This window comes from Poecilia reticulata, linkage group LG5 (assembly GCF_000633615.1).
Source record: "Poecilia reticulata strain Guanapo linkage group LG5, Guppy_female_1.0+MT, whole genome shotgun sequence".
NCBI classification, from domain to species: Eukaryota; Metazoa; Chordata; class Actinopteri; order Cyprinodontiformes; family Poeciliidae; genus Poecilia; species Poecilia reticulata.
Window position 1 is genome coordinate 14573154 of NC_024335.1, and position 26745 is coordinate 14599898.

At 38.0% G+C, this 26745-nt stretch overlaps 1 protein-coding gene across 1 annotated transcript in view; it reads right to left on the reverse strand.

Moving 5' to 3' along the window:
* The window catches only part of angpt4 (angiopoietin 4), a 79421-nt gene extending 56914 nt beyond the window's left edge, over positions 1-22507 (reverse strand). The window contains exons 1-2 of the mRNA XM_017304610.1: positions 22370-22507; positions 17358-19009 (exon numbers count right to left, since the gene is read on the reverse strand). Coding sequence (XP_017160099.1) covers positions 17358-17753 — 396 coding nt within the window. The 5' untranslated portion in view covers positions 17754-19009; positions 22370-22507. The remainder of the gene's footprint in view (positions 1-17357; positions 19010-22369) is intronic.
* Positions 22508-26745: the final 4238 nt, after the last annotated feature.

Below are 26745 nucleotides of genomic sequence, written 5' to 3' on the forward strand. Positions count from 1 at the left end.
TTTATCACTGGCCTGTATTTGTCTCTATGTATTCAAAAGTCAGATGTAAGTAAATAGGCGCTGAATTGTCAGCAGTTGTGTCAGCAGACTTAAGGAGGCTGATGGCTAGATAATGGCTGTCATTAGGCTGTTATTAGCGCAGTCGGAGTCGTTTGATGTATTACTGCGACGGTTGAAGGAGCAGCTCACAAACCAGGTGTTTCTATTCTGTTGACTTTACGCCTGGAACATTTAGCATTTTCTTATCCTGAAGCTCTCTTACCTTTCATCACAAGTTGGATTCGGAACACACTGTAATCTCCAAAAAGGCTGGTCATAAATTGCTTTCTGCTGCATGATCAACACCACCTRCTCATAAGCTCCCTGCGAAGTTCTCTGGTGAGATTTTGTTATCAACATGATAAACTTCCCAGCTGTTCTCATGTAGGCATGTTCATTCAAGTCGACTTAAAGTTGAAATCAACTTGTAGTATTTAGTAGAAAATGAAGTTACATGGAAATTTAATAATTGACAGTACTAAATGTGCTTGAATCATTTAAATATACAAAATAAATATGACCAAAACATTAAATATGCTTTGAAATATTTGTCTTATTATAACATAACTGATAGGTTTTGTATCATCAAATTCATTTCAGTTTTAAGCACTTATGTTAAAAATAAATAAGTGTTTTATTAAAGATGAATTAGTTCATCACATGTCAGTCTTGGCCATTTTTTATTCTATGTTATTTTTAATCAACTGGTCAAATACCGAAAAATCAGATTTTATTTTCACGTTTGCATCAAAAATAGGAAATCCCCCAATGTTGGGCTTGTAGACACACAATTCAACAACAAACACTTAAAGCTCTTTTTGTTTCTTCTAAATATTAAATGCACCTGGTTGAGGGAAATCTACTTACATGTACAAAAAGGAATGGGATTGTAAATTATTCCTTTAATGTTGAATTCTAAACTACAACCTCAATTAAAGAACACTGAGCCTATCTTTTTGTTTGATGTTGTTTATGCCTTGCAAAAAAAATGTAATCAGCACTGTCCAGGGAAATGTTTGATCACTCAATCATGAATAACTTATCCTTAAAATCCAGATCTAGTCAACAAGTCTATTCAAAGGGAATGGTTATTCATTCTTTATTAAGTTATTTATTTTAAGCTCAGCCAAGACATCAAGAAAAATGAGCCTCTACAAGTTGGGTTCTTATTTCAGTACAATTTCCAGATGCCTGAAGGTGTCACGTTTACGCACTAAAACAACTATGTGCAAGTGCAAAAACCAGTAAAGTTTCTAGTCTTCTCATTGTGTAAGAAGAAAACAGCATCTATGTCCAGATATGAATGTGTTTCAGTGCTAAATGTTCATAAAATCCACATAACCAACACAAAAAAACTTGAAAAAGTGTTGGCTAAAGTCAGTAAGTGTGTCATTGTTATTCATCTACAATGAAACAAATCYGCAACTTAAAGGCCACTCTGCAAAGAAGAAGTCATTAATATAAAAGCAACATAAAAAGACAGATTAAAGTTTCTAAATGTACTCAGGAATAAAAAAAAAAAAAAGTTTTGGAGACATGCCTGGAGAACTTRTGAAACAAAATCAGTTGTTTGGTTCTGTAGGTCCTTGTTATATTCCCAGGGAAAAGGGTGTGTTTTGCTACCAGACTGGTGGACCGGCAAATAAGATATTATTACTAGAGAATGTCATGTGTTCATACTGAAGCAGTGTCGCAAGACAACAGTGAGAAAGAACACCGAGATCCTTAGAACAAATGACTRGTTCAAATGGATAATGACCATGATCTACAGCCAAGTTTATGGCAGAGGTCAATGTTTTAGAGTGGTCGTCAAAAAGCCTCACTGCAAATTTATGCCGAGGGCTGAAAGGTGTGTGCAAGCAARCAGGGCTACAAATGTGACTTAATTACCCCASCTCTGTCAGGTGGGAAGGGACACAACTCTARCWAGCTGTTATGAGAAGCTTGTGGAAGAAAACCCAAAAATGTTTGACTCRAGTCATAAAGTTTAAAATCTAATTATACAAACTACTAAAGAAGGGAGTGTCAATTGTTCATATGAAGCAAGTAAAAAAATAATCTTGGTCTCCCCTCTGGCATTTCAGAAAAAGAARTAGATACAATAATCCTAATTTACTTAAAACCGGGAAAGAATAGCTTGACTTAATAGATAGTAAGACAAAAAGTTAGGTCTCATGCATGTAAATCTTTGATTTTAATGCTTTATATACAAGTGAACTGTAATTTTTAGATCGTTGATAAATCGCTTAACTTACAAAATGACACAAACTGATCAGTTTTTTTTTTCATTAATGAATCAGTTTTTTTCTTAAAATACATATTGAAATCTAAAATATATACTGTTGCTGAAATTGAGTTACCTCATTACTRTGCAAAATATTCATTCTGATAAAATGAGTTAATGAGTAAAAAAAWGATTAAACTTGCAATATTTTTACCTGTCTTACCAATTAATATCAAGTTCATCTCATATTGAATCACACAAACAATAATCAAAGTTTGTTTCCTCAGTCAGCTTTATGTCTTCTGAACATATTTTTAACCTGACACATAATCACAATTTGTGCATTTAGTTCTTTTTAAATGTCAGGACAAATGTCAAGCTCCAGCCAAAGAACACAACTGACAATAAGCACCCTGTGATGTGAATAAAAACCCTAAAGCACTTTTTTCATCTTATCCCTTCGGACTTTCTAAAGCTGCCACTGTCTTTCCTCCTTTGTCCCGCTCTCTTCAGAGAGGGTTATCGTCAGCACAACCCCTGACCACATCAAAGCACCGTATCAGAGCGGCCTCGGTTGATAGCCAGGCTGTGATCCAACCACAGTGACTTTCCTGTTTCCCTCTTTTAGTCTCTCAGGCACAGGTCCATTTGAAGTCAGTCATTTGGCAGAAAACTAAACAGCCCCCCTGTTAACTACCTCACTTACTGCTGTTTACAGGCAGTCTGTCTTAAAAACCACAAACTGCTGCTGAGACCACAGAGCCCAGTGAAGCCAGAAAGAGATGGAGTGGTAAGAGCTGACAGAGACACATTGGCTTTTACTGCYGAGGTTAGAGATAATATGCAAATTACTTTAATTATCTATAAAAAAAAAAGCAAGACAGAGCCACTTTTTTTAAATTAATCCAACCGTAAAAGTAATGTTCATGAGGTTTAGTAGTCTTTATAAATAATTCACAGTTGATCAAGTTTATTTTAGCAGGAAGCATTACTTTTAGTGGAGAACGTAACTAATGATACTACTTCTGTTTTCCTTCCTGAGCTAGCGGTAGAGTTCAGCACTTTTCACCCTCTTACTGTTTGTTTTTACTTTAAAGCTTAAAAGCAGCGCGAAGCAACTTCACTAATGCCACAGTTGTCTCCATCTAGTTTCAGCCGGACCGAAACTTTGACCCTGGCTTAAATCTTTGATTTGTGATTTCCTGAGCCCTGAGAGAGAGAGCACATGCCACGGGTGTTCACATGAGAAACAAAAATACTAAAATAAGTTGGAACAAATGAGGATTACTCCACTGGAGCCCTGACGTAGACATGAGACAGCTGTGACTCTTTATTTTCTAGCGCTGTTGTAATGTTTTAATTCATTCTTTGGTTTACATTTTGCATTGTGAATCTTTGTTTTTAATAATGCAAAATGTTTTGGTGTGCAGTGTTTATAAGCCTATAAARTTGGATGACACGTATTGACATTAGTTACATTACTGGAARGATTTTCCAATTTGTTATCTTTTCAGATGTTGTAGCTARTTACATTTGCTATAGGTCATTTTAATGCAACCATGATTTTGAAAATATTTRTTTTATTAATTAATATATGTCATTCACCTTATTCTTGTTAACAAAAGTTGATGATTAAAACAGAAAATCTGTTTGGTTTCTCACTGTAACTCCACATTAGTTGTTTCGCATTATAAACAAAGAACATTTTATTAATACTTCTTAACTTCCATCCACATCCCTTCAAATTGTTTACGTTCCTTAAAATCAGAAAGTCAAGGTTTTTTTTTACCAGTTAATAAATATAGTTTGTTTGCACATGAAGATAGGTGAACTGGACACTGAAATATTGCTGTAGGTGGGAAACCAAAAAAAAAGAAGAAAAAAATCAACTGATTATGGACATAAACATATCTCTAACAGTGGTAAATGCATATTAAGACTTAGAAGAAATAAAGTTCAAACTCCCAGCTTGATTTGTATGCTTTTGTATGGTGACACTGAGTTTCTGTTTTCTGGTTTGTGTTACTTGTATTTATTGTTTTAATGCCATTTTCAATGTAGCCGTGGCCTGGCTTCCATTAGAACGGAAATTAAAGTCTTTACAGAGTAAATAACAGACAAAAAAAATTAAATATGAGTGATTAACGGCTACATAAAAGACACTGACGCTGTGGCTAACATTCATGGGGATTAATATSTGTGTAGGAAATGTAACCAAACTATAGCAGAGAAAAAGAAACAATGCTAAAGTCAGCAAAGCAAAGAAGACAACAGCTTTTATCTTTGATCTAAATTGCATTAAAAGTATGTTTAGATGGTGAAGATGTTCTGTAGAAAGACACAATTATCTACTCATAGACTGACCCTGACTAAATGCCAAAGGTGAAAGGTCGCCCTCTGTCTCCTGTCGGGATGCTGCAGACATCAGCTCTGGATCTGATCCACGTCTCCCCTGAGATTTAACAGTGTGGGTGGTAATTACATCCCAGCTCACATTCATGCTCACACGCAGACACTTGTATACACATCGCCCCAACACGGACACACAAGCACACTCCTGCATGCCTTGTTAAAAGTGCTGGTAAAATCTCGGTGGTTTAATCCAGCGAAGCACTCTGAGAGATTAAAATCTTTCCAGAGAGTAGCAGAATCCCTCCTTCAGCTACCACAATGAGGAAATCAGCAGGGGTGGGCAGAAGGAATAATGAGAATTTTATACACTCCATTTACACTGGAATGTATCTTAACCCATGTAATGTTGCAAATGGTATCGCGTTTTACAATGGCATCAAGCCACAGAAGAATAAGAAATGTTCTACATGGAAGTTTTCTTTTTCTTACCTTCAGCTGCAAAGAGGCAGACTTCAGATGCTTTAGAAAGTATTTAATGTGAATGAGGCAGAACAGCAGCAACAGATGGAAAAATATACATTCAGTTAAAAAACAATGAAGAAAATGAATACAACCGTTTCCAACTCCTGCTTTCCCGAAATAAGAATTGCTCAGAATCTAAATGTAAAGTTGTTCATTTTCTCCTACCACAGCTTGTTACACAATCTGATTATCTGGGTAAGTTTATACTTAGGTTTTACCTAAAAGTAAATGAACATCTGTGCATGTGATTTGCTGGAAATACCAAGTAACCTGTTAGTGTTTTCACTTTGCTTTAGCAATAATTTGTATATGAACTTGGAGTGGCAGATATTCAGCTTGCTACACAAATGTATCTGCACTTTAAAAAGGTTGGATTGAAATATAACACAAAGATCTGGACATAGTTTTGATACAATAAAGGTTTAGACAGACTATCTGCATGTTATTTTTTGACAAATTTTTGTCTTGTTTACCTCGGGAATTGTGGGAATGTGTCTGAGGACCTGAGGCGTTGCATGAGTGATTGCGTCATTACCTCAAGCAAGTTGTCAACAAGATGACAAGAAAATTATTGATTTTTTTATAGTTTTGTTTAAGATTAACATTTTACTTTACTTTAAAATTGTGTAAAATTTTAAGTTTGAAGAGTTTTGAGTATAAATTCAGGGTAAACTTAGTTAGTCCAGTTCCAAGTACCTCTTAGCTTAAAGTAGTAGACCAGATGGTTTTACATGTAATTCTTTATAAGAGGCTCYGTGAAGTTATCAGTATGTTTTTATTTTTTATCTGGAGTAGGCAGAAGCTAAGTCACTGTTTGTTTGTGGAAATGTACCAAATATCCTCAGAGTGCTGAAATGCTAACGGTTTGTCAGATGGATCCCCTAATTTCAGCGACTAAGGCCCTTCAAGATAACAGAAAATATTCATATCTGACAATTTTATGCTTTATCATATTCATATTGGAAATGCTCTTCTGACAAAACAGCAACAATCTTTATAATATTCCCTCACACAGTTGCCATTGTTTGTCATGTTTTATCCAGTGGATTTGAACATTTTCAGTTAAAAAACTTTTAAAACAGCTGTTTGAAATCAGCTAGAACTCAGTACGTCAGACAGAATTTCCTAAATTGAGATAATTGTGGCTCTTCTACTGTTTGTACCTCACACAACCCAACTTCAGAAAAAAAAGACTCTTTGTGCTATAGATCCATTTACTTTACATACCAAGTAGAACATGTAAGAAAGTGTTAAGAAACTATRAGTCAGACAGATTAGCGTTGTTAGAAGATAGTAGAAGATAAGGTGCTCTTTGAAGAGAGGAGTCTTGAAGGTAGAGATGTATGCCCCTGCTCTGATAGCATTCGGTAGCTCCCTTTCCCATTAAGGTGCCACAAACAAGAGCAGTATGAACAGAGGGTGACTGAAATGTAAGGACTGAGCCAGATAACATTCCTGAGAAAATCCCAGGGATTGAGATAAGCTTCTACATCTGAATTTAAAGAACTGTGTTCAGATATAATTTGTAGAGAACATTTTTTTTTTCTTTTTATTAATTATTTCAATACGAGCAGCTATGGGTTGGTAAAGGAGATCATTAAATAGTGTTGTATCTTTGCACTGGAGGATATTTTATGAGTTATAGTAATTTACAGGTGTTAATGTCAAAACTCTAAACGTACGTGTATTTTTGATTATTTAGACTGCATTTAGTTTCACCAAATATGTGTGTTATGTTTGGAAACCAGGACAATGTAAAAGCAGAAGTAGACAAAGAACTCTTAACAGCGTTTATTCAGAACTTGCTCAGCAGTACAGTAACATCAGGTATTCCTTTCCTCCATTTTCTCTTCTTCTTCTTTCCCCCAGTCTATCCTATTCTCGTACACCACCTAGTGGTAGACACAACATTCCCCTCTTACTTGAAAATATTGCATGTAGCCATTTAACATATGACTGAACATCTACCTCATTTAACGGTTTGTATGTCACAAGTGTAACCTTAGCTGTAATGAAAACAGGTAATTACTTAAGTACACAAAACCAAACAAATATATTCAGCAACCCTGTACTTTATAACTCTAACACTTGAAGTTACTATGGAACAGAATTACTAAATGTAAAAATAGAATCCAGGTATTTGAAACCAGTTTGTAACATGAGAATTAGTTCACCTGAACCCGAAATACGCAAGACAATCATTTATGTATTCATTTATTCCTTTTCCTTAACCTGGTTGAAAGTCCTTGAACCAYGCAGGTCTAGCAACAGTTCTAGCACTTTTCCTTTGAACCACAGGGTCATGCTCTTCTGGTTTTGTCATTTTACACGGGATACCTGCAGAATAGCGTCAAAGTCTGGCAGAATTCCATCTATTATTGTCACTGAGTACATAAGTACTTCCTCCAATCTGCTTTTCAACAGAAAGCGGTGGAGTGAATCTCGATGAGCCTTTGCGAACATAATCAGGTCTYTTTACCCTCACCATTTCTCCAGGTTTGAATGTTGGTGTCTTTGCTCCACAGTGTTTGTCAGTGTACTGTTTAGACTTTTCTTGTTTCTGTTTCACTGTTTCTTGGACTGTAGTGCATTTTCTGCTTTTCTCCGGACTTGGGAAAATGTCCACTTTTGTTTTCATCCTCCTGTTGTGCAGTAGTTCTGATGGAGATACTCTAGTTGTGTTATGTGGCGTTGCTCTGTAGTTTTGTAGGGAATCAGTTACTGTAGTTTTCCAGTCTTTCTGCATGTGTTCAGCAGTTAGGATTGTCTCCTTAAGAACTCTATTCCACCTTTCAACAGCACCTTTGCACTGTGGATGGTACACGCTTGTACGCAGATGAGATATTCCCCTTTCTCTGAGAAAATCTGCAAAAGAACTGGAAAGAAACTGCGGCCCATTATCAGTGACTATGTAGTCAGGGTTCCCCTCTCTGCTGAAAATAGAGCGCAGAAATGCAATAACAACATCAGTAGTTACAGTGTGAGAAAACGCCACCTCTGGCCATTTACTGTAATAGTCCACCAATGTTATAGCAAATCTACATGAAGAAACAGCAGTTTCAAAGGGACCCACAATATCCACGGCCMCTTTCTCCCACAGTCTGWTAGGCAGTTCAATGGGTTGGAGAGGAGCAGGAGCAGTTTGAGCAGATTTGTCGTTCATTTGGCAGGTCGCACATGAAGAAATWACAGACTGAACCATTTTGTCCATCTGAGGCCACCAGTACAGGTCACRAAGTCTCTGTTTTGTGCGAACAACACCTTGATGTGTTTTCATGTGCCAGATGAATGACAGTAGCACRTAAAGTAACAGGAACGATGCATCGATGTTCACCTCTCATGACCAGATCCTGAGATGCAGAAAGTTCATTCCTGATGTGGAAGTATGGTATTAAGACAGGGTCCACATCCTTCTTGCACTTTGGCCAGCCCTTCTCTATCTGTCCACGAAGAAGTGCGAGTTCATGGCATTGAGAGGAAGCAGAAGTGRACTCAGCTACAAACAGAGCTGACACAATGGACGCAACCATGTCAGGTTCATCTACAGGAGTTGAGYCCATAGGAAGTGGCAACCATGACAAACAGTCTGCAGCCTGGTTTTGTGATCCAGGCCTGTATTCCAAATCATAGGTAAAGCACAGTAAACGTGCAGACCAGCGTGTGACTCTCATTCCAGCACGCCCTATGCCTTTGGTAGCGAGTAGTGTTGTCAGTGCCTGATGATCAGTTCTTAAGAGTGAATCGTCGGCCCCAGACATAAGACCTCCATTTTTCAACAGCCCACACACAAGCAAGAGCCTCCTTTTCCACTGTAGAGTATTTTCGTACTGTAGGGGTCAGAGTTCGTGACGCAAATGCAACTGTTCGTTCAGTATCATCTGGGTGAATTTGGGTCAACACACCACCCAGTCCGTAGTCTGAAGCATCTGTGGTGACAATGGTTGAGAGGGACAGGTCAAAAAGAGCCAGAACAGGACTGGTCAGTAAAAGCTCTTTCAGTTCCTTAAAGCTTTGATCAGCTTCTCRAGTCCGTATGAAACCAGAGTCAGCCGTTTCTCTTAGTACAGCCCGCATTGGTTCCACTACCGTGGCAAAATTGGGAAGGAACTTACTGTACCAGGAGATTAAACCCAGGAAGGAATGCAGAGATGGTAGATCATGTGGTCGTGGGGCATCACGGACAGCTGAACTGTGGTCTGGATCAGGAAGAATGCCATCTTTGAAAATTATGTGTCCAAGAAATCTGAGGTTGGACTCTCTACAAGTACATTTTTGCATGTTGTAAGACGCTGGAGCACAGCACAAAGGCATCTGTCATTTTCCTGTAGAGAAGATCCTGCAACAATTACATCATGCAAGTAATTGTGCACACCAGGTAGACCTWTAAGCACAGTCTCCATCATTTTTTGGAATGCAGATGGGGCAGAGGCCAACCAGTAAGGGACTCGGCAGTAGCGGAAAAGTCCTTTGTGTGTAATAAAAGCCGTAAGGTCCMGACTGTTCTCATGTAGTAGAAGTTGGTGGTATGCAGATGCCAGATCTATGGTGGAGAAAACAGAGGCACCCCTAAGCTCTCTTTAAAGCTCATCCATGTGGGGCAAAGGGTGACTGTCAGCAATAATAGCATTATTTAGGTTCTCTTAAGTCCGCACATAGTCTTAGTCTGCCTTCTTTTCTTGTTGTGACCACAATAGGCGAAATCCAGGGAGAAGCATCAATGTGTTCGATAATGTCCTCCTTCAGGAACAGATCTAGTTCCTCTGACACAGCTTCTTGTACTACAAATGGAAGACGTCGTAGTTTTTGCTGAACTGGGACTGCATCCTCACGTACTTTAACTTTGTGCACAAACCCAGCAACACAGCCAATAGAAGAAGAGTCTGTTTTTGTTAGCAACACAGGTGAAGCAAAAGAGGCATGTTCASGAGGTGGAACATGGATTGAATCATGGCTCAATGTCCACTTCAGTGCTTTTATTAGGTCCATTCCGAGTAATGCAGATCCCCCTTGAACCACATACAAAGAAGCAGGAGCAGTATTGTCGTCAAGGGTAACTGTAGCTTCCAAACATCCTATTACAGGAATGTCCTCTTTTAAGTAAGTGACTAATTTCACACGGGGTGCAGTTAAATGTCTCTCAGGAAAATGTCTGTTGTACACAGTCTCTGGTATGATAGAAACTGATGATTCTGTATCAATCAGTAATTCACAGTCAGTAAACTCCCCTGACGCAGCTTTAATGTTCACTTTGCAAAGCAGTCTATCAGTAGTGTTAACGTCCTTTGTGGTCATCATGAGYACAACCACTTCAGGCATTACTTCTCCAACTTGTTTAGCTGAGCGGCAAACTTTAGAAAAATGTCCAGTCTTACCACAGCTGTTGCATTTTGCTTCGGCTGCAGGGCAGTCTTGTGCATTCGCCAGGTGATATGTCGATCCACGGCGATAACAGGCTCGCACTCTCTGCTGTGTCTGGCGGTGCGCATGTGGCTATTTTTAGAAACTGTTTATCGGTTTCTATCCTTTGAGTAAGTCCGCGCTGGGCAACCGTGTGAACAGCAGTAGCTCCACTGAGGAGTTTGGACGACTGAAGGGCACGTTCCACTTGACACGCCAGCGTAATAGCGGTGTCCAACTTAAGTGAAAATTCCAATAAAAGTATGTTTCTCACCTCCGGGGCATAAGCCTTCTCAATAAGCTKATCCCGTAGCATCTCATCTTCCATGGTTCCATAGTCACATGTTAAAGCCAACTCAAGTAAAGCAGCCATGTATTGAGGCACAGTCTCATCCGCCATTTGCATTCTCTGTCGGAATTGATGTCTTGCCACAACAACATTCACCTTCGGTGCAAACTAGTTCCAACGCCGTCATTGCCTCATTATATTAAGTACCGACGTTAGGCAAGGTGTAAAATAAACGTTGTCCCTCGAAGCAAAGCGCATGATTTAGTAGAGCACGGCGTCTAGCATCAGACCAGGAATTTCCAGTAGCATGAATAGCCGTTAAGTAGTTCTGGNGTAGCTTCCAAACATCCTATTACAGGAATGTCCTCTTTTAAGTAAGTGACTAATTTCACACGGGGTGCAGTTAAATGTCTCTCAGGAAAATGTCTGTTGTACACAGTCTCTGGTATGATAGAAACTGATGATTCTGTATCAATCAGTAATTCACAGTCAGTAAACTCCCCTGACGCAGCTTTAATGTTCACTTTGCAAAGCAGTCTATCAGTAGTGTTAACGTCCTTTGTGGTCATCATGAGYACAACCACTTCAGGCATTACTTCTCCAACTTGTTTAGCTGAGCGGCAAACTTTAGAAAAATGTCCAGTCTTACCACAGCTGTTGCATTTTGCTTCGGCTRCAGGGCAGTCTTGTGCATTCGCCAGGTGATWTGTCGATCCACRGCGATAACAGGCTCKCRCTCTCTGCTGTGTCTGGCGGTGCGCATGTGGCTATTTTTAGAAACKGTTTATCGGTTTCTATCCTTTGAGTAAGTCCGCGCTGGGCAACCGTGTGAACAGCAGTAGCTCCACTGAGGAGTTTGGACGACTGAAGGGCACGTTCCACTTGACACGCCAGCGTAATAGCGGTGTCCAACTTAAGTGAAAATTCCAATAAAAGTATGTTTCTCACCTCCGGGGCATAAGCCTTCTCAATAAGCTKATCCCGTAGCATCTCATCTTCCATGGTTCCATAGTCACATGTTAAAGCCAACTCAAGTAAAGCAGCCATGTATTGAGGCACAGTCTCATCCGCCATTTGCATTCTCTGTCGGAATTGATGTCTTGCCACAACAACATTCACCTTCGGTGCAAACTAGTTCCAACGCCGTCATTGCCTCATTATATTAAGTACCGACGTTAGGCAAGGTGTAAAATAAACGTTGTCCCTCGAAGCAAAGCGCATGATTTAGTAGAGCACGGCGTCTAGCATCAGACCAGGAATTTCCAGTAGCATGAATAGCCGTTAAGTAGTTCTGGAACATCTTCCGCCACGTGGAAAACGGAATCGTAGGTTCTCCGCTGCAGGGCAGGAACGGTGCAGGCACAGACGTCATYGTCGCCAATTGTTATGTTTGGAAGCCAGGACAAAGTAAAAGCAGAAGTAGACAAAGAACTCTTWACAGCGTTTATTCAGAACTTGCTCAGCAGTACAGTAAYATCAGGTATTCCTTTCCTCCATCTTCTTCTCTCCCCCAGTCTATCCTATTCTCGTACACCACCTAGTGGTAGACACAACAATATGGTCGTTATATTTTGTGTGCCTAATGAAAAACTGGGAAATAGAATGAAAGTATCATAAGAAAAGTCTCTAGACTACAAAGTCAGATTGAAACATCTAAATATCTAAAAGGAGAGAAATGTTGAGGGTGAGAACCATAATAAAAATCACAATTTTCCTTCACACAGTTTACAAAACATTAATAGCATGTTTTCAGTGTTTTACGTGTTCTATAGGGGTTTCTTTAAACTATTTACTTCTCTGAACTGTGGCATAAAATTGACATGTTAACATTTTATAAAGGCACCTGATCAAACAACTTCTTTATRACAAGTTTCAGCAATTTAGAAACCCTCCCAAGTATTTGGAGCATCAGTCTGTTTAAACAGCATGTGTGTTGTGATAACTTAAGTTGCAGAGTTTTCCTTCATCACATAATTAACAGCGGATGTAAACGTTCTATGAGCTATGACAGGTGCAGCCAGCACGCTCAGGCAGCTGAATAAATCTYTTTAAYTCAGAAGAATTATGATTCTGAAACAGGAGCATTATTCATGCTGCCGCCCTCATCTGCAACACCTAAACGACTCTAATGATGATGAATGGGGGTTCCCCGCCTGTAGATTCCTTTAAAAAATGTTTTCTTTTGCTAATCTCATTTAATGGATCAACAACACCTGCTGCAGCTAAATCATTTAAACCTGCAAATCAGCAGGAGGGAGTTTACTGCAGTTTTTACTGCCRATGGGTGACGGTTATACAGATCTATGAGCTTGATATGTGTTTGTCTGTCCACTTTGCCTTAAATGTATTAAGCTTGACTACTGCACATCTATTTGTGTAAGTCTAGTGATTAATTGATTCATATTTCTAATATAAATCAAAGGCTAATAATTGCTGTCTCAAAAGTGAAAACAATTTTAGGATATTTTGAAAAGCAAAAAGTTCATAAACTGTGAATCTAATGTGCTGAATCTAATGTGCTTCAAGAACATATTGGATTCAGAGACAAATTCCTCAAGGCAATTTATTTATTTGTGATAAAACCGATTTCAATCTACTGTGACCTTTGTGTTTGTGTTTTGAGGATTATCTAGTTGAAAGTTTTCTTTTCTTATTCGTAAACTTAAAATTTGTCATATGTTGCTGAATTTGACCCCAAAGGTGAGATTGATTCTAATTCTAGCATATATTAAATGTTTTACTTTTTTGCTGTAATAATAAGATGGTAAATATGCTATAATTTAAAAAATAACTACTTTTTTCAGTAAAATGATTTCAGTTGGATAGTTAGGGGATCTTCTGAAGCAAATCCTTGACTCTTTGGCATCCACARCCGTTTTCTTTAGACATCAGAGAACTCTTTACATCTTTGTAAGATGGCATCACATCCTTTTGAAGTAAAGATAAAGACAGAACCTTGATGTCAAAGGTTTAGATAGGACAGAGCTTACCTCTCATGCCGAAGCAAATCCTAATCATTGGCACCTAATYGGAAAAAAGATTGCTCTGTTTTTACATTTTTGAGGATGCTGAAAAAACACAGCAATTCACTCGTTAAACTAATCTGTGACAAAAGCAATTTTTGCTAAATATGCTTTGCTAAAAAACAAAGACGAGTTGTTGGCTGCGGTGTCTGGTTGCTCACAGATCTCAAATGAAGTTGATATCCCACACTGAAGCCAGCTGTGCAGCTCTGCACATAGAGAGTTACACAAGAAGAAAAGAAAAGGTCAGAAAGCTCCTGAAAGCTCATTGATGGCATGTGACANAAGTAAAGATAAAGACAGAACCTTGATGTCAAAGGTTTAGATAGGACAGAGCTTACCTCTCATGCCGAAGCAAATCCTAATCATTGGCACCTAATCGGAAAAAAGATTGCTCTGTTTTTACATTTTTGAGGATGCTGAAAAAACACAGCAATTCACTCGTTAAACTAATCTGTGACAAAAGCAATTTTTGCTAAATATGCTTTGCTAAAAAACAAAGACGAGTTGTTGGCTGCGGTGTCTGGTTGCTCACAGATCTCAAATGAAGTTGATATCCCACACTGAAGCCAGCTGTGCAGCTCTGCACATAGAGAGTTACACAAGAAGAAAAGAAAAGGTCAGAAAGCTCCTGAAAGCTCATTGATGGCATGTGACAACTCCAAATTTTGTTCCTGTCAACACCATTACTCCTGTGGGCTTGGCTGAAGTCCAGGCATTTGATCTGTCACAGTGTGCTTCAGTGTGACTTATCTAATGTGTATTTGTGGCAATAAATTATGTGACAAAAACCATATCACACAGTGCTGATTTCTGTCTGTTTATCCCGCTTAATCCCCTCCAACTGCCCTCACARGCAGAAATAATACGAAAATAAATGGAAAAGACTGAAAGATAAAACTGATTACATATCAATGTAATACATTTTAATTTTGCTGATATTTTAAAGYTTCCACTTGACTCTCATGAAGTTTTTTACAYAATTCTCCAAACCGAGATCACTTTAAATGTGGCTTGCTGTAAGAATTGTTAGATAACATCAACCCCTTTCAAGTCAGATCATATTTCTTTGGGTGAAAATATTGTTGAATTTACTTCACTACCCTTCAAACTTTTCACAGTGTACTGAACGTCTGTCTGGCATCCATTGTGTGCAAAACTTGCATCGCACTCCTTCTCTTGAATAGCTCAGCTTCGTCAGGGGAAATGTTTTGACACATATTTACTTAAGACTTCTTAAAAGTTCTACCACCTCACAATAAATCTAGCTTCTGCTGTAACATAATAACATGTTTATTTCACAACATATTTATTTCATATTTTTTCAGAGTCCAAATCTTCCATCCACATTGAAGCATTTAGACATATAACCATTCCTTGTGGCCTAGATCAGCCATAGAAATAAGTGATGCAGATTTCTTTTTTACTAGGCTGTTTCTCATTGCTCCACACTTTGAAGTMATTTCTTTTTTCAGAGTGATACAGAAAGAAAGAAAGAAATGTATAGCTTTCCATGCAGCAGCTGTGTTACAGAAAATACAGCAGTTTGAAGCTATAAATTAAATGTTCAYTCCTCCTCAGTTCAAGTAAAAAATCGCTTCACCACCAATCAGACAAACTGTATGCATGACTGTTTCTCCTGGGAGACATTATGACAGGGACAAGGCAACGTTGGGCCCAGAATTGAAACAAAAAGTAATTCTTGGAAGCAAATGTCCAGCACTGGAGTGTGTTCACTGTTAACATGCTCAATAACAAGCTAATAGGTAAAGTCCCATAAGGCGGCTTTGGTTMAAAWYTTTTTTTTCCCYAGAAAGTCTTGTYTTGTCTTTCTGACARGTGTGACACCATTTTTTTCCTAATCTCTTTTGTGTTGCTCAACCATGAACAAAAAAGTAACTATGGCAATGTCCTGATTTATTGATCCACTTAYGAATGAAGTAATTTTTATAGGCTAACCACTAGGTTCACAATGGTTCCAATATGTACTCCTGTTGTGGGTTTTGGCTCTCACCGAATGCTCCCCAATGTCCCAAACCTCAGGAATGGCTTTGCAACCCTTTCCAGACTGATAGATGTCATTGACTTGTTTTCTCCTATGTTTCCTCCGTCATGACAAGATGCTTTTTAGGCTCTTTTTGTCAACTGCATGTTGTCAAACAGGATGTTTGACAAATTAACTGCCACCCCAAAAACGTTTGCATGAGTGCATCGGTGTCATGATGACAGTTAAGCGATTAAGTGATATTTTGATTGTACATTTAGCTAATACTGCGGGACAAATCTCTCCAAAAAGAGTGATTAATCAAAATTAATAAAAAAAAGCAGATTATTACATTTGTATTTGGATTAGGCTGGTTTGGATAGATATGTTCCCTTGTTAAATGAAATAACCACTTATAGCTTAATGGTTATAGCGCTATAACCATTTACAGCACTATAACTCCTACAGCACCAGTTTAAAGACTTGTTTTGTTTGCAATTAAGGTAAAGCAGCAGTGAATGTGGAGACTGGAAAATAGCCRGTGATTAAAACACAGGGACTGTGTGACTATTTGCTTCAGACACCTACAGTYAAGATAATTTATAAGAGCATGAATTAATCCACTTCTGCACTTAGAAACAAGCAAACTTGTTTCACAATGGCTAGTCTGGATTTTATTGCAGTGGATTGTGGGGCCTCCTAAAAAAATAACTCCCTGTCAATRAAATTYATGGGTGGCAGGTGAGAAGAATTGGCTGCAGGTCATAGGTGGAGTATTGGAAGACSTCAGCATTTTACATTGTAAGAAAAAACTTCTAAAATCAGCCATGAAGTCGGATTGTTAGGGACTCAGACCTGAGTTACTTAACAGTGTGAGACTTTTTTGAGTAATGGCTTGTAGTGGAATTATCTTTTGCACAACTTTTATTGCACAGTGTGCAGTCAAGAACCCAATGAAAAGAAAAAACAGGTTACTTTAGGAAGAATAATAGCTTGCTGGATCAACAGCAGGGGGACACAGTGCTTTTCTCCTGATTGAAACCAGCTGCCAGTCATCTAGAACCATAATTTAAAACTTTGATCCATAATCCACAAATTACCACACAAGAAATCCACAACTGCCTCAGCCCAGATTTGCACTGTCACAGAAACAGAGACTCATGTGATCCGAGTAGAGCTGCAGAAGTGAAGAGACATATTTTCACAAAAAAAGCTTTCTTTTTTTTCTATTTTTTTGCAGTTTCACTTCGGGGTGTTAAGCGTTCCCGGACATGACAATACTCAGCTGCATGTTGTAAGTCGCACCTTTTTCATTTCTAATGAGAAATACATTCACTGATGATTCATTTGGCATTCAGCATAATTTGTSATATAATGACATACCTTTTTTCTTTGATGAGCATCGCTCTCCCTTAGAGAGATACAAGCATCTGTCCAGAGAGCATGCATGCTTTTCTCTGACGGTTCAGTCGATTGTAATCAATGAGTTTATAGCATACATTTCAGAAAAAGGAGTTCATCCCTTACCTTTTGCAGCCACAGTGTGTTGTTCTCCATTATGCTTTCCAGGTGCTGCAGTTTCTGATTCGACCATTCGCCGTCCACGGGCGGCGAGTCTCTCTGCACAACGCTCGCCCCGCCACGAGAGCCCCCGTAATGTTCACCCTGCGACAGGGACCCTCCGCTCTGACATCCGTCCACCTCTGGAAGGACAAAGGTGTAGCTGCACTGACCATGCTGGATGCGATGAAGCCTCTTTCTCTTCTCTGCGCCTCCTCCTCCACCACCAGTTCCTCCTTTTCTCTGGCTTCTTCCAGCTCCCGTTCGCTCTGTGCCTCCAACGCCGGCTCCATCACTGACAGTGGACCAGGTCCAAAGCAGCAGCAGCACCAGCAACAACCGGCTGAGATTCAGGCCTTTCATGACGATGCTTTCAATATTTTAAAGCGYTATTCCTTTAACAGGGTCAAGGGAAGATTGTTCACACTTTGACCCCAGTTCACCTGAGGAGGAAGCTTGCATGTAACAGTGAAGCCATGAGTTCAGTTTCTCTGTTTCTTTCACAATGGTCTCTTCAGTTTTAAGATTCCTCTTCTCTTGTGGATCAAAAGAGCAGCAGAAAATGGCACCTGTTGAYCTTGGAGGCAATTGTTAATTTCCTCCCCCCCTGAATGGTGGTACAGATGCCCACCTCTGTTTACTTTGCCAACTGTAATCTTAGTTTGGTTTCTTGTGGTCAGGTTTCTCTCAGATGAATTCATCCATCTGCATGAAGTCAGGCAGGYTCCTCAGGTTTTGTCTCCTGCTCTCATGAAAGCAAAACCTTAATGTTCAGATCCAAACAGGAAAAAAAAGAAGAAGAAAGCAACACTGGAGCTGAAAATTATGAGAAAACTAAGAAAAACTAAGTAGAAATGAAATTTAAAAAATACAAGATTTAAAAAAAATTCTCTTAAGCCTTCAAATATGCACCAACTAAACAAAACCTAATAAATGGTAAATATCTGGATTTTACTTCTTCCACTCTTCTCTGGTGGCTGCAGCTTTAGAAGAGACTGAAGAGAATTACTTCTGCCCCCTTCTTATCTGGGAACGGCTGAAAACAGAAAAGGGGGAAGGAGTGAATGTCTGGGAGAGCGAGAGAGAAAAAGAGAGAGAGGAGGGGGGGAGGAGTGAAATGATGGGGGACGTGAGGGAGGTCTATTAGAGTGCCCTCGTATTTGCAAGCCGAGAGGAAAGGAAGAGAGGAAGGAATGGGAAGGAGCCAGAAAAAAAGAGGGAGATTAACAGACTAAGAAAAAGGACAGAGAGAAAAGTAAAGAGAAGGACAGACCGATAATACAAAGAGTGGGCCGAACCGGAGCCGTAACTGTTGACACACAGACGAAAGGCAGAGTCATTGACAGGAGAAAGAGATCTAAAAGAGGTACTGTAGTTGCTGTAATCTTTCTCCTGTCTRATCTATCACTTCTGAAGTAAATGCCAWGGCCTTCTATGGTCATTCACACTGACTCAAAGCTGGGGCTTTTGTCCTCAACACAGCCGTTCTCTGGGGCATCGTGGGGGATCAGCTGCTATGACGAACCACGTAGTCGTCAAAGTTCAGGTGAAAGAAAAAAAAATATCTGTCGTAGGATGCATCTCCTCGCTGCTTCTCATCCGTCCTGCTGTGCTTCCCTCTGCATGGAAATACATACAAAGATTAGTTCCAGATAGATGGCTCGGTCCCAGCCTTATGAAACCCAAGCTCTACATGTGGAGAGACAATACGGGTTGACAGAGTTTATTTGTACGGTGATAAAATGTTCTGCAGAAATTAAATGACACAAATACAGAAAAATATCTGATGGAGCTCCATGACAGAAAAGATACTCTCATAGATTTTCACAAGGAGATGTAATCCAAAAATGTGCCTGTAGTGACATTTTGAATTAGAGTAATAAAGGTCTAATGTGAATGTTTCTGTTTTGAGATTCTGTTACTGGATCATCCTCTTCTGGCCGCAGAGGAGTTGAAGATAAAAAGCTTTTCTAATCCTCTCCTCTTATTTATTTTGACAAAATGCCATTTTATTTTCATCTCGACCTGACCTCAGTCTACTGTTACCGCTGCTGCATACATCTTCATTTTTGCTGGACTGGGTCGCTCTCTTAATGTTAGTCAATTGGTCCCYCGGGAGWGAGCAGAGAGGTTACGCAGTGGATGGCTTCTGCCCCAAACAGACATCATTCTCATGGGAACGGGCTGGCCAGGGAGTCCAGTGTGCAGAGCGTTCTTGTTCTTAACACAGCAAAAGAACGCCGGAGAATACATGGAGTATGCATGTGGGATGCACATCTCCAGATAAATAGATGAATTCACAAAATCAGCTTTCTTCTATGGCCATTAGAGGCCTAAGTGATATAATTAATCTTTGGGATGAGGTGAAGAGACGGAAGCATAAGAGGGAACCAAGGATATTTTCTTTTTTCTTTTTTCTTTTTTTGCATTGCTGAATAAATATTACTAAAGGTTTTATTTTCACTCTTTCGAATATACCATACATCAGATTATGTTTCTGCAATTTAGCTAAATGTATTTTTGGGCTTCATTTCCTGACCCCCCACGCAGATACACTAAGGAAACTTGGGAAGGGATATGGTAAAAGGTTTATTTACGAAAAGACAAAAATTATTGTTCCATCATCAGTATTTCGGCAGTTTTGTTCCAGGGTTGAAGTGAGCAAGAAGGGGGTAAATTAAGATCCCGTCTTTAGGTTGTGGAGGCATGCAAGAGAAAACTTTACCAAAACCAGAGCAGAAGATTTAAGATCCTGGACATGAAAYAACAGTATTTGGAGAGCAGGCAACCACTGGAGATGAAGGAACTAAAATGGACAACCATGGAGCGGGTGAGTCACCAGGAGAGGAACAACCGAAGGATYTGGGCTTGGTGTGGAAATCAACATAAGATCCAACARCAAAAGCCTGATCATCAGATGAAGACTGAGTTTTTACAGACAGGTGTGCAATCTACACCAAGTCAGTCATGCCCTCCAGCAGAGATCTTCTGTTGGGAAGAGTCTCACACAGACTCACATCCACAAACATCATCATATTTGAGCTTTTAATACAACTACCAGAATTACTAATAARTGTGAAGGCTGCTGTGTGAATGTTTATGAAATGTAAGATGGTAGGTTAGGCCTGATTGACGTGCTCTGAGTTAGCTGTCCTCATCATTTCTCAGTGTTGGTGGTCTCTGTCATCTCATTTTTATTTCAGGAGTAACAATGTCATGAACCGGCCCTTTCACCTTTCTTCCATGGGAAACACAACGGAGATGAGGATGTTTTTCTTAATCCAGGATTTAATTTGAACTATGGTTCTTTTTTTTTCTTATCCTTTCTAAACTTAATCTCTGCCTTTTTTTTAAATCTGAATTCTTGTATCTCTCTTGTTGATAGCTATAAATATATCTTGTCAAAGGCTGGCAATTTTGGTATCTGGTGCCAGTTTTTTCAAATGTAAGTGAACATTCTGTTTGTTGTGAATAAATGTTTTATCTTCTGCATGAAGCCATGTGTAGGAAAAACAAGCCAAAATCCTACAGTTGATACACATTTTTCTTTCTGGGAAAATATCCTGACCAAATTTGTGAAGCCAGTGGGAAAAGATAAAGTAGATTTTTGCATGAGTGCTTTGACTCAGTTCGCTTGGTCTTCATGATTTACTTGTTTTTACATTTCAAAGGATATTCTGCAATAATATTCCTCTCCAATTTAAACAATACAAAAAGGATTACTGTAGAAATCAGGCAAAAGTAGTGAGGCACTGATTAGTATGAGAATAAAAATGGAGAAACAAGAAACGGATCAGATTTAGTTAAAAGCTTACAGACAAACACAAGGAGAGAGGACAGAAGAGAATCTCCTGTCTCAAGGTTTCCGATGGTAAGTCTCAAAAAGAAAAAAAAGACATTTGGCTCAGACATAGATCACATTTGAATACAGCCTGTGGAATCCAACACATCCCCAAAGAGAATAAAAAGGAATGACATTGGAGATGTTCCACATTTCATGTTAACACTGAACATTTCTCTCTTTTGACAAACTTGAAACACATTTCTTAAAATGTAAAGTAAATGTAAGAAATGTATTGCCAGCTCACTAGTTACATTACAAATGCAGRCATATATTAGTGGTTCAGTGGCGACTGCTGGGTGGTTGATGGCAAGTGAACCTTCAAATCAAATCCTGCTTTGGGTTTTTTTTATTCCACACTGAGCTGGCTCAAGGTACCAAAACGTCACAGTGTTAGATGTGCTGCACTTTTGATTAAACTCAGATGTTAGTGTTATAAAGGACTTGTGTTTTTTTCCACTAATATACACTGTGCAAAGTCTATTCTGACAGGTGAAAATATATAATAGATAACACATATTTTTGTTAAGCAGAAGAAAAAATAATACGGAATACCTCTGAAATATGTATATTAGCCAACAAAAATATTTACAATAACATTTGTTTGTATTGTTCTGTTTTACTTTACGCAAAACCTTTAAACAAACACGTTTAACAAATTGTGCCACTCTCAGCTACGATATTTAAAACTTGTTTAAAAATACAAAATTAATTTCTGTTGTAACTCTGTTGTAAAAATAGAGGAAAATGAGTTGCCACCAGGTAATTTTACTAACATTTACTAACTTATGTTCCCTTCTATGTCATAATGTTGTCTTTGTGAGTCCATGTTGATTCTTAAACAAGTATATTAAGTTAAAGACTTATGCTTAAATCTTGCAGAAATTGAGGAAACATTTCCTTGTCATAATATCAGAAGTAGAAAGGCTTAGCAGAATACATGTAATAAAGCTAAAACATTGAGATCTAACATCCCCATTATCCTGACGTAAGTTCTGTTCCAAAATGTGAAGCAATTTGATTGTACTATATCACTCTCCATTACAACACAAGCTGTGTATAAAGACCTGATTACACAACGTCATTAAAAGAAGAAGAAAAATATATAAATAGAAAACATGCAACATAAACAACCTACCTTGCATGAGACGGTTTAGTCCAATCAAAGTTTTGTTCAAGCTGATTTCTGTCATCTTTCTGTAGCATTAAAATAATTCTGCAACTGATTTTTGCCACCTTATGCAGCCTTTTAGCTCTTTCTTCAGCCGTTATATAAGTGGGATGGTGTGACCGCATAGTATGCAGCCAAAGTCTCAAAGTTGCACAAAACAAAACCTCCAGATGGCTTTGGTTGTTAGGGCAATGCGCAAACATGGCAACCAGTATAAAAGGAAAGGAGGACACAGCTAACTATCAACTGTATGTTAGAGCCAGGCACCTTTATTTGAAACCTGACTAAAAATAACCCACTAATGGGAAGATTTGCCAGACACAGTCATTGTGCTGAATGCTTGCTCATATCTACAGACCATTCATGCATAAAAAAAGCAAACATGGTTGGAATCTTTCCCAACTTTATAGAAGTTCTGTTCAGTGGAACTGCCACATGAGTTTAAATGTGAAAACTAAAGGTTTTTGTGGCCTCAACATCATATCCTTCAGATCCCTCAGGGAATCTTCATCAGTATGTAGTGTAGGTGAAGTATAGTAAACACTATATGTAAACACAGTCACTGTCAATCACTTTCAGCACCTCTGACATGGAAAAAAATCAGAACCTGATGGTGTGACAGCACTTTGATGGATGAGGGCACGACCCTCCTTACACTTTTTAATACTCCGCACCTGCAAAAACACTTGTTTGGTTGTAACCTGAGATTATTTCACATAAACAAACTGGATGAAGGGATGACAGGATTAATGGATATTTTGTGCCTGTGCAGTAATAGACACATTTTTTGAGGGCAGACTCTTGATACTTTAAGTAGACACTGTGTTATTTTCAAGGTAATCTTCAATGGATCATCTTGTTCATTTCCTGCAGTTTTCTACTTCTTCTTTTTTGGAAGCCAAAGAGGTAAATAACTTTATTACTATTAATACTGAATATTAAGCTAAATAAAGCTGAATGGTAACTYGTTTTAGTTTTAGGTTAATTGGCCTATCTGCACATGTTTATTTGTCTCTTCTTTGGATCCAAATTGTATCTTAATTCTCTCCAGTAATAAATGTTTGGACCTCAGTACCCCTAAGCAGGATTAAGCAGGTGTATAAAATAAATGAATGGATTACAGGAAAAATGCTTGACATGTCAGTTCCTATCCACTTGTGGCCACTTTGCAGTAGTTTCTCAAATGAACTCTCTAATCCTTTCTTTCTACTTTGAAAGGAGGCTACTGAAAATTCACACAGAAAAGGGATTACAGTAACATGTGAAGTCCACAAAAATTAAGGAACCTCTCTTAAATCTCTGGTAGCTTTTTACCCATTGAGGTTGATAAAAAAAATAAAAAAAAAAACAGCAAAAAAAAAACAATCAAAGTAAAATCTTTTTTTTTGGGTGTGCATGCAAGTTAAATGCTTTTACATCGTTGGGCATCAAAACTGCACCATAAAATTAAGCTCTGACTTTTTTCCAGGTCATGCAGCATGTTTTCATTTATTCTGACACAACTTTATGCTTTACAAGTTTGCGGGTGTCACTCGTATATGCAGTGCGTTTTTATTTTAACAACATTATACATCTGTCATCTCTCAAGGTGATTTCTCCCAAAGGCGACACACAGCATTTCATCTCCTCCTTCTGGCAACTCATTTATATGAAACTGGAATTCAGACGCTGCAGATTTGATTTCCAGCAAAGAAAGCTGTAAAAACAGATAGGTTCAAGATTTACTCATTCATTGTTATTGGAAAACAAATAATACTCTGGAGGACCGTATATTTTAATCTTATAGATTTATTTMTTTTTCAACTTCTAGAAATATAATTTGATATCTTGGTAATATGGCTCTCAGCTGAGTGTGCAGAGAGCCATAAAAAGCCTTCTTTTAAGAAACTGTTTTTCCAGCAGGTATTCCTGTGGGTAGGCTGTGAATTCAATTAAGATAGCAAAGTGTGCCAGAGTTCAGTGTGTTAAGACTCCCACAGTGACATGATGGAGAAATTACATTTGTAAACAGAAGATCCATGGGAGAGATTAGAGAAATCTCTCAGTGTCAAGAAGTATTTTCAGARCAGATTCATACACATACATGTATATTTGTAACTGTTGAAATGATCAGCAAGAAGTAGGAAAGCAAGGAAACGTTTAATCACTAATTTATTACCAAAGTAATTCTCTATAAGAATAAGATGGATTATTCATAATTCTGTTGTGTTTGTCAAACTATATGTGATTTGTTGTGTTGTTTTCAAAGGGCCCAAAATGCTTCTGGACAATCGGTCATATCTGTCAAGCTTTTTCCAACTGTGGGAGCAAGAATAAAGAAATAAAACACATTAATTTATGTTCTTATGGCATCTCAAGGCCAGACAAAGCAAAGCTTTTAATGGACTGAGAGCATGAAAATGAGAACTATAAATTTTCCAACTCCAGTCAAAGAACTCTGTTTACATGAGTGTCATGTATTAAAGGCTTTGATGAGTTCAATGTTTCTTCCTCTAACAGAATCAAGGAAAGACAAGAATTGTTAAAGGAAATGCACACTGGTCTCCTCTGCAGAAATTAACCACTGGGGGTCAGCATTTTAGCATAAAGAGCCGATATGAAATATTAATGACTGAACAGCTGAACATGTCCTAATGAATTCAATTGTTGCYTTTTTAAACTTTTAAATATTACATTATCTCAGATTACGTGTAAACAGATTTATTGATAAGCAAAGATCTGTAAAGTAATAAGAAAATAAGTGTTTTATTTTATTTAAATTTTTTTATTGCAGACACCTAATATCACACAGATATTTCTAATTCAACTTATTTGAATTTAATTTATTCAGATTTCACTTTCATCTTCAGAAATAGCTTTTAGCAAAGGMTCCATGGGAATAATTACTAGAATCCTTAATAATTTCCATAAAAAAAAAAAAAAATCTATAAAAATTCTTGAAATTATACTTCAGATTTTAAGATAAATGGGTTTCTATGAACTTTTAATTAGTACTCATGGCTTTATAAAATGGGAAATAAAAAAATAACACAAGAGGTCGACTTTTTGAAGCCACTGGTGTCTATATAGGACAAGGATACATATTTAGCTTGCAACGGTGAACTGGATGGTAGTTAAAAAGATTAAATAAAACTTGCTCTTCCTCTCTACTAGAAAACAGCATCAGTGGGTGTRATGAAGTCTCCAGAACACCCATTAAAAGCTACAAATGTGGTAGGAGCTGTGTAATAAATAAGTCTTTGTTTTTTTCTACCATTTTACCATGGTAACTGGTACAGGACTTTAAGAACACGTCTGCTAGCATTTTTCCTAGCACTTTAATTAGCATTGCAATTTAAGTATTAATTTACACATCATGAACAATTTGCAAACATAAAGTTTTAATTATTCATGAGATATTTGTTGAGGATTTTAACAACTGGCGTATGYGTGGATATTTTTTTGTGTGTTTTCACAACAGTATAAGATTAAACTGTGAAATAGTTATGAAAAGTAAATGGTAAAACATATATRTTTATATTTATTAAAATGTGTGCTGTGTACTCAGGAGGAGTATGTGATTTGGTAAGCTGCCTACAAGTAAATAATCRGTTAGTTCCTGTACAGCTGAGACTATCAGAAGCTGCCATTTTCTCATTGTTTTAGAAGGCCATCAACTTATTCTCTTAACTCTGCACCAAAACMCCTCACAGCCAGTGTTAAGATTTGATTGTTTAGTTACTGTTTACAACAGTTTTAGTAATATGCCAAATATTTGTCCCCATAATTTTTTTTTTTGCAGGCACTAAAATAAGAAAAAGCTATGGTTTCTGTTGTATTACCCCAAAATGCAAATCTCAGCCTATAGCTGGTAATTTTAAAAAAGACATATTTTCTGTGTGTGTGTAGTAGAGTCTATATTATACAATATGAAAAAAAAACTCTTCATGTTTCTCTTCAAAGAAAGAAAATGAGACAGGAATGCTTTCAACAAGGGAGTTAAAGCTTAAAAATAGTGTTGGGAATTTAAATTCACATCTGTTTTTAGAAAAGCCTTAGYTGTTTAAAGATTCCAAAAGCTTTCCATAAATGTAGGAAGATTTCCCACCATTACAGATTATAGTGTTTATACAACATTATCAGCTTCATTCTGACTGTATCACCAATGTCTTTCAAAAACCGATAAGAGTTAAAAATGACCTTTRGTGACCTGTATGAAATAAAACATGTCCAAAATGATCGTCAGTTATTTATTCATAAGTAGTTTAACACATCTTTAACCAGTTTAATATCTTCTGGGTTTATTGGTAACTAATGACTGTCCAGGCACCAATCTGGGGATGAGGTGCATGTGTGTTTGACAA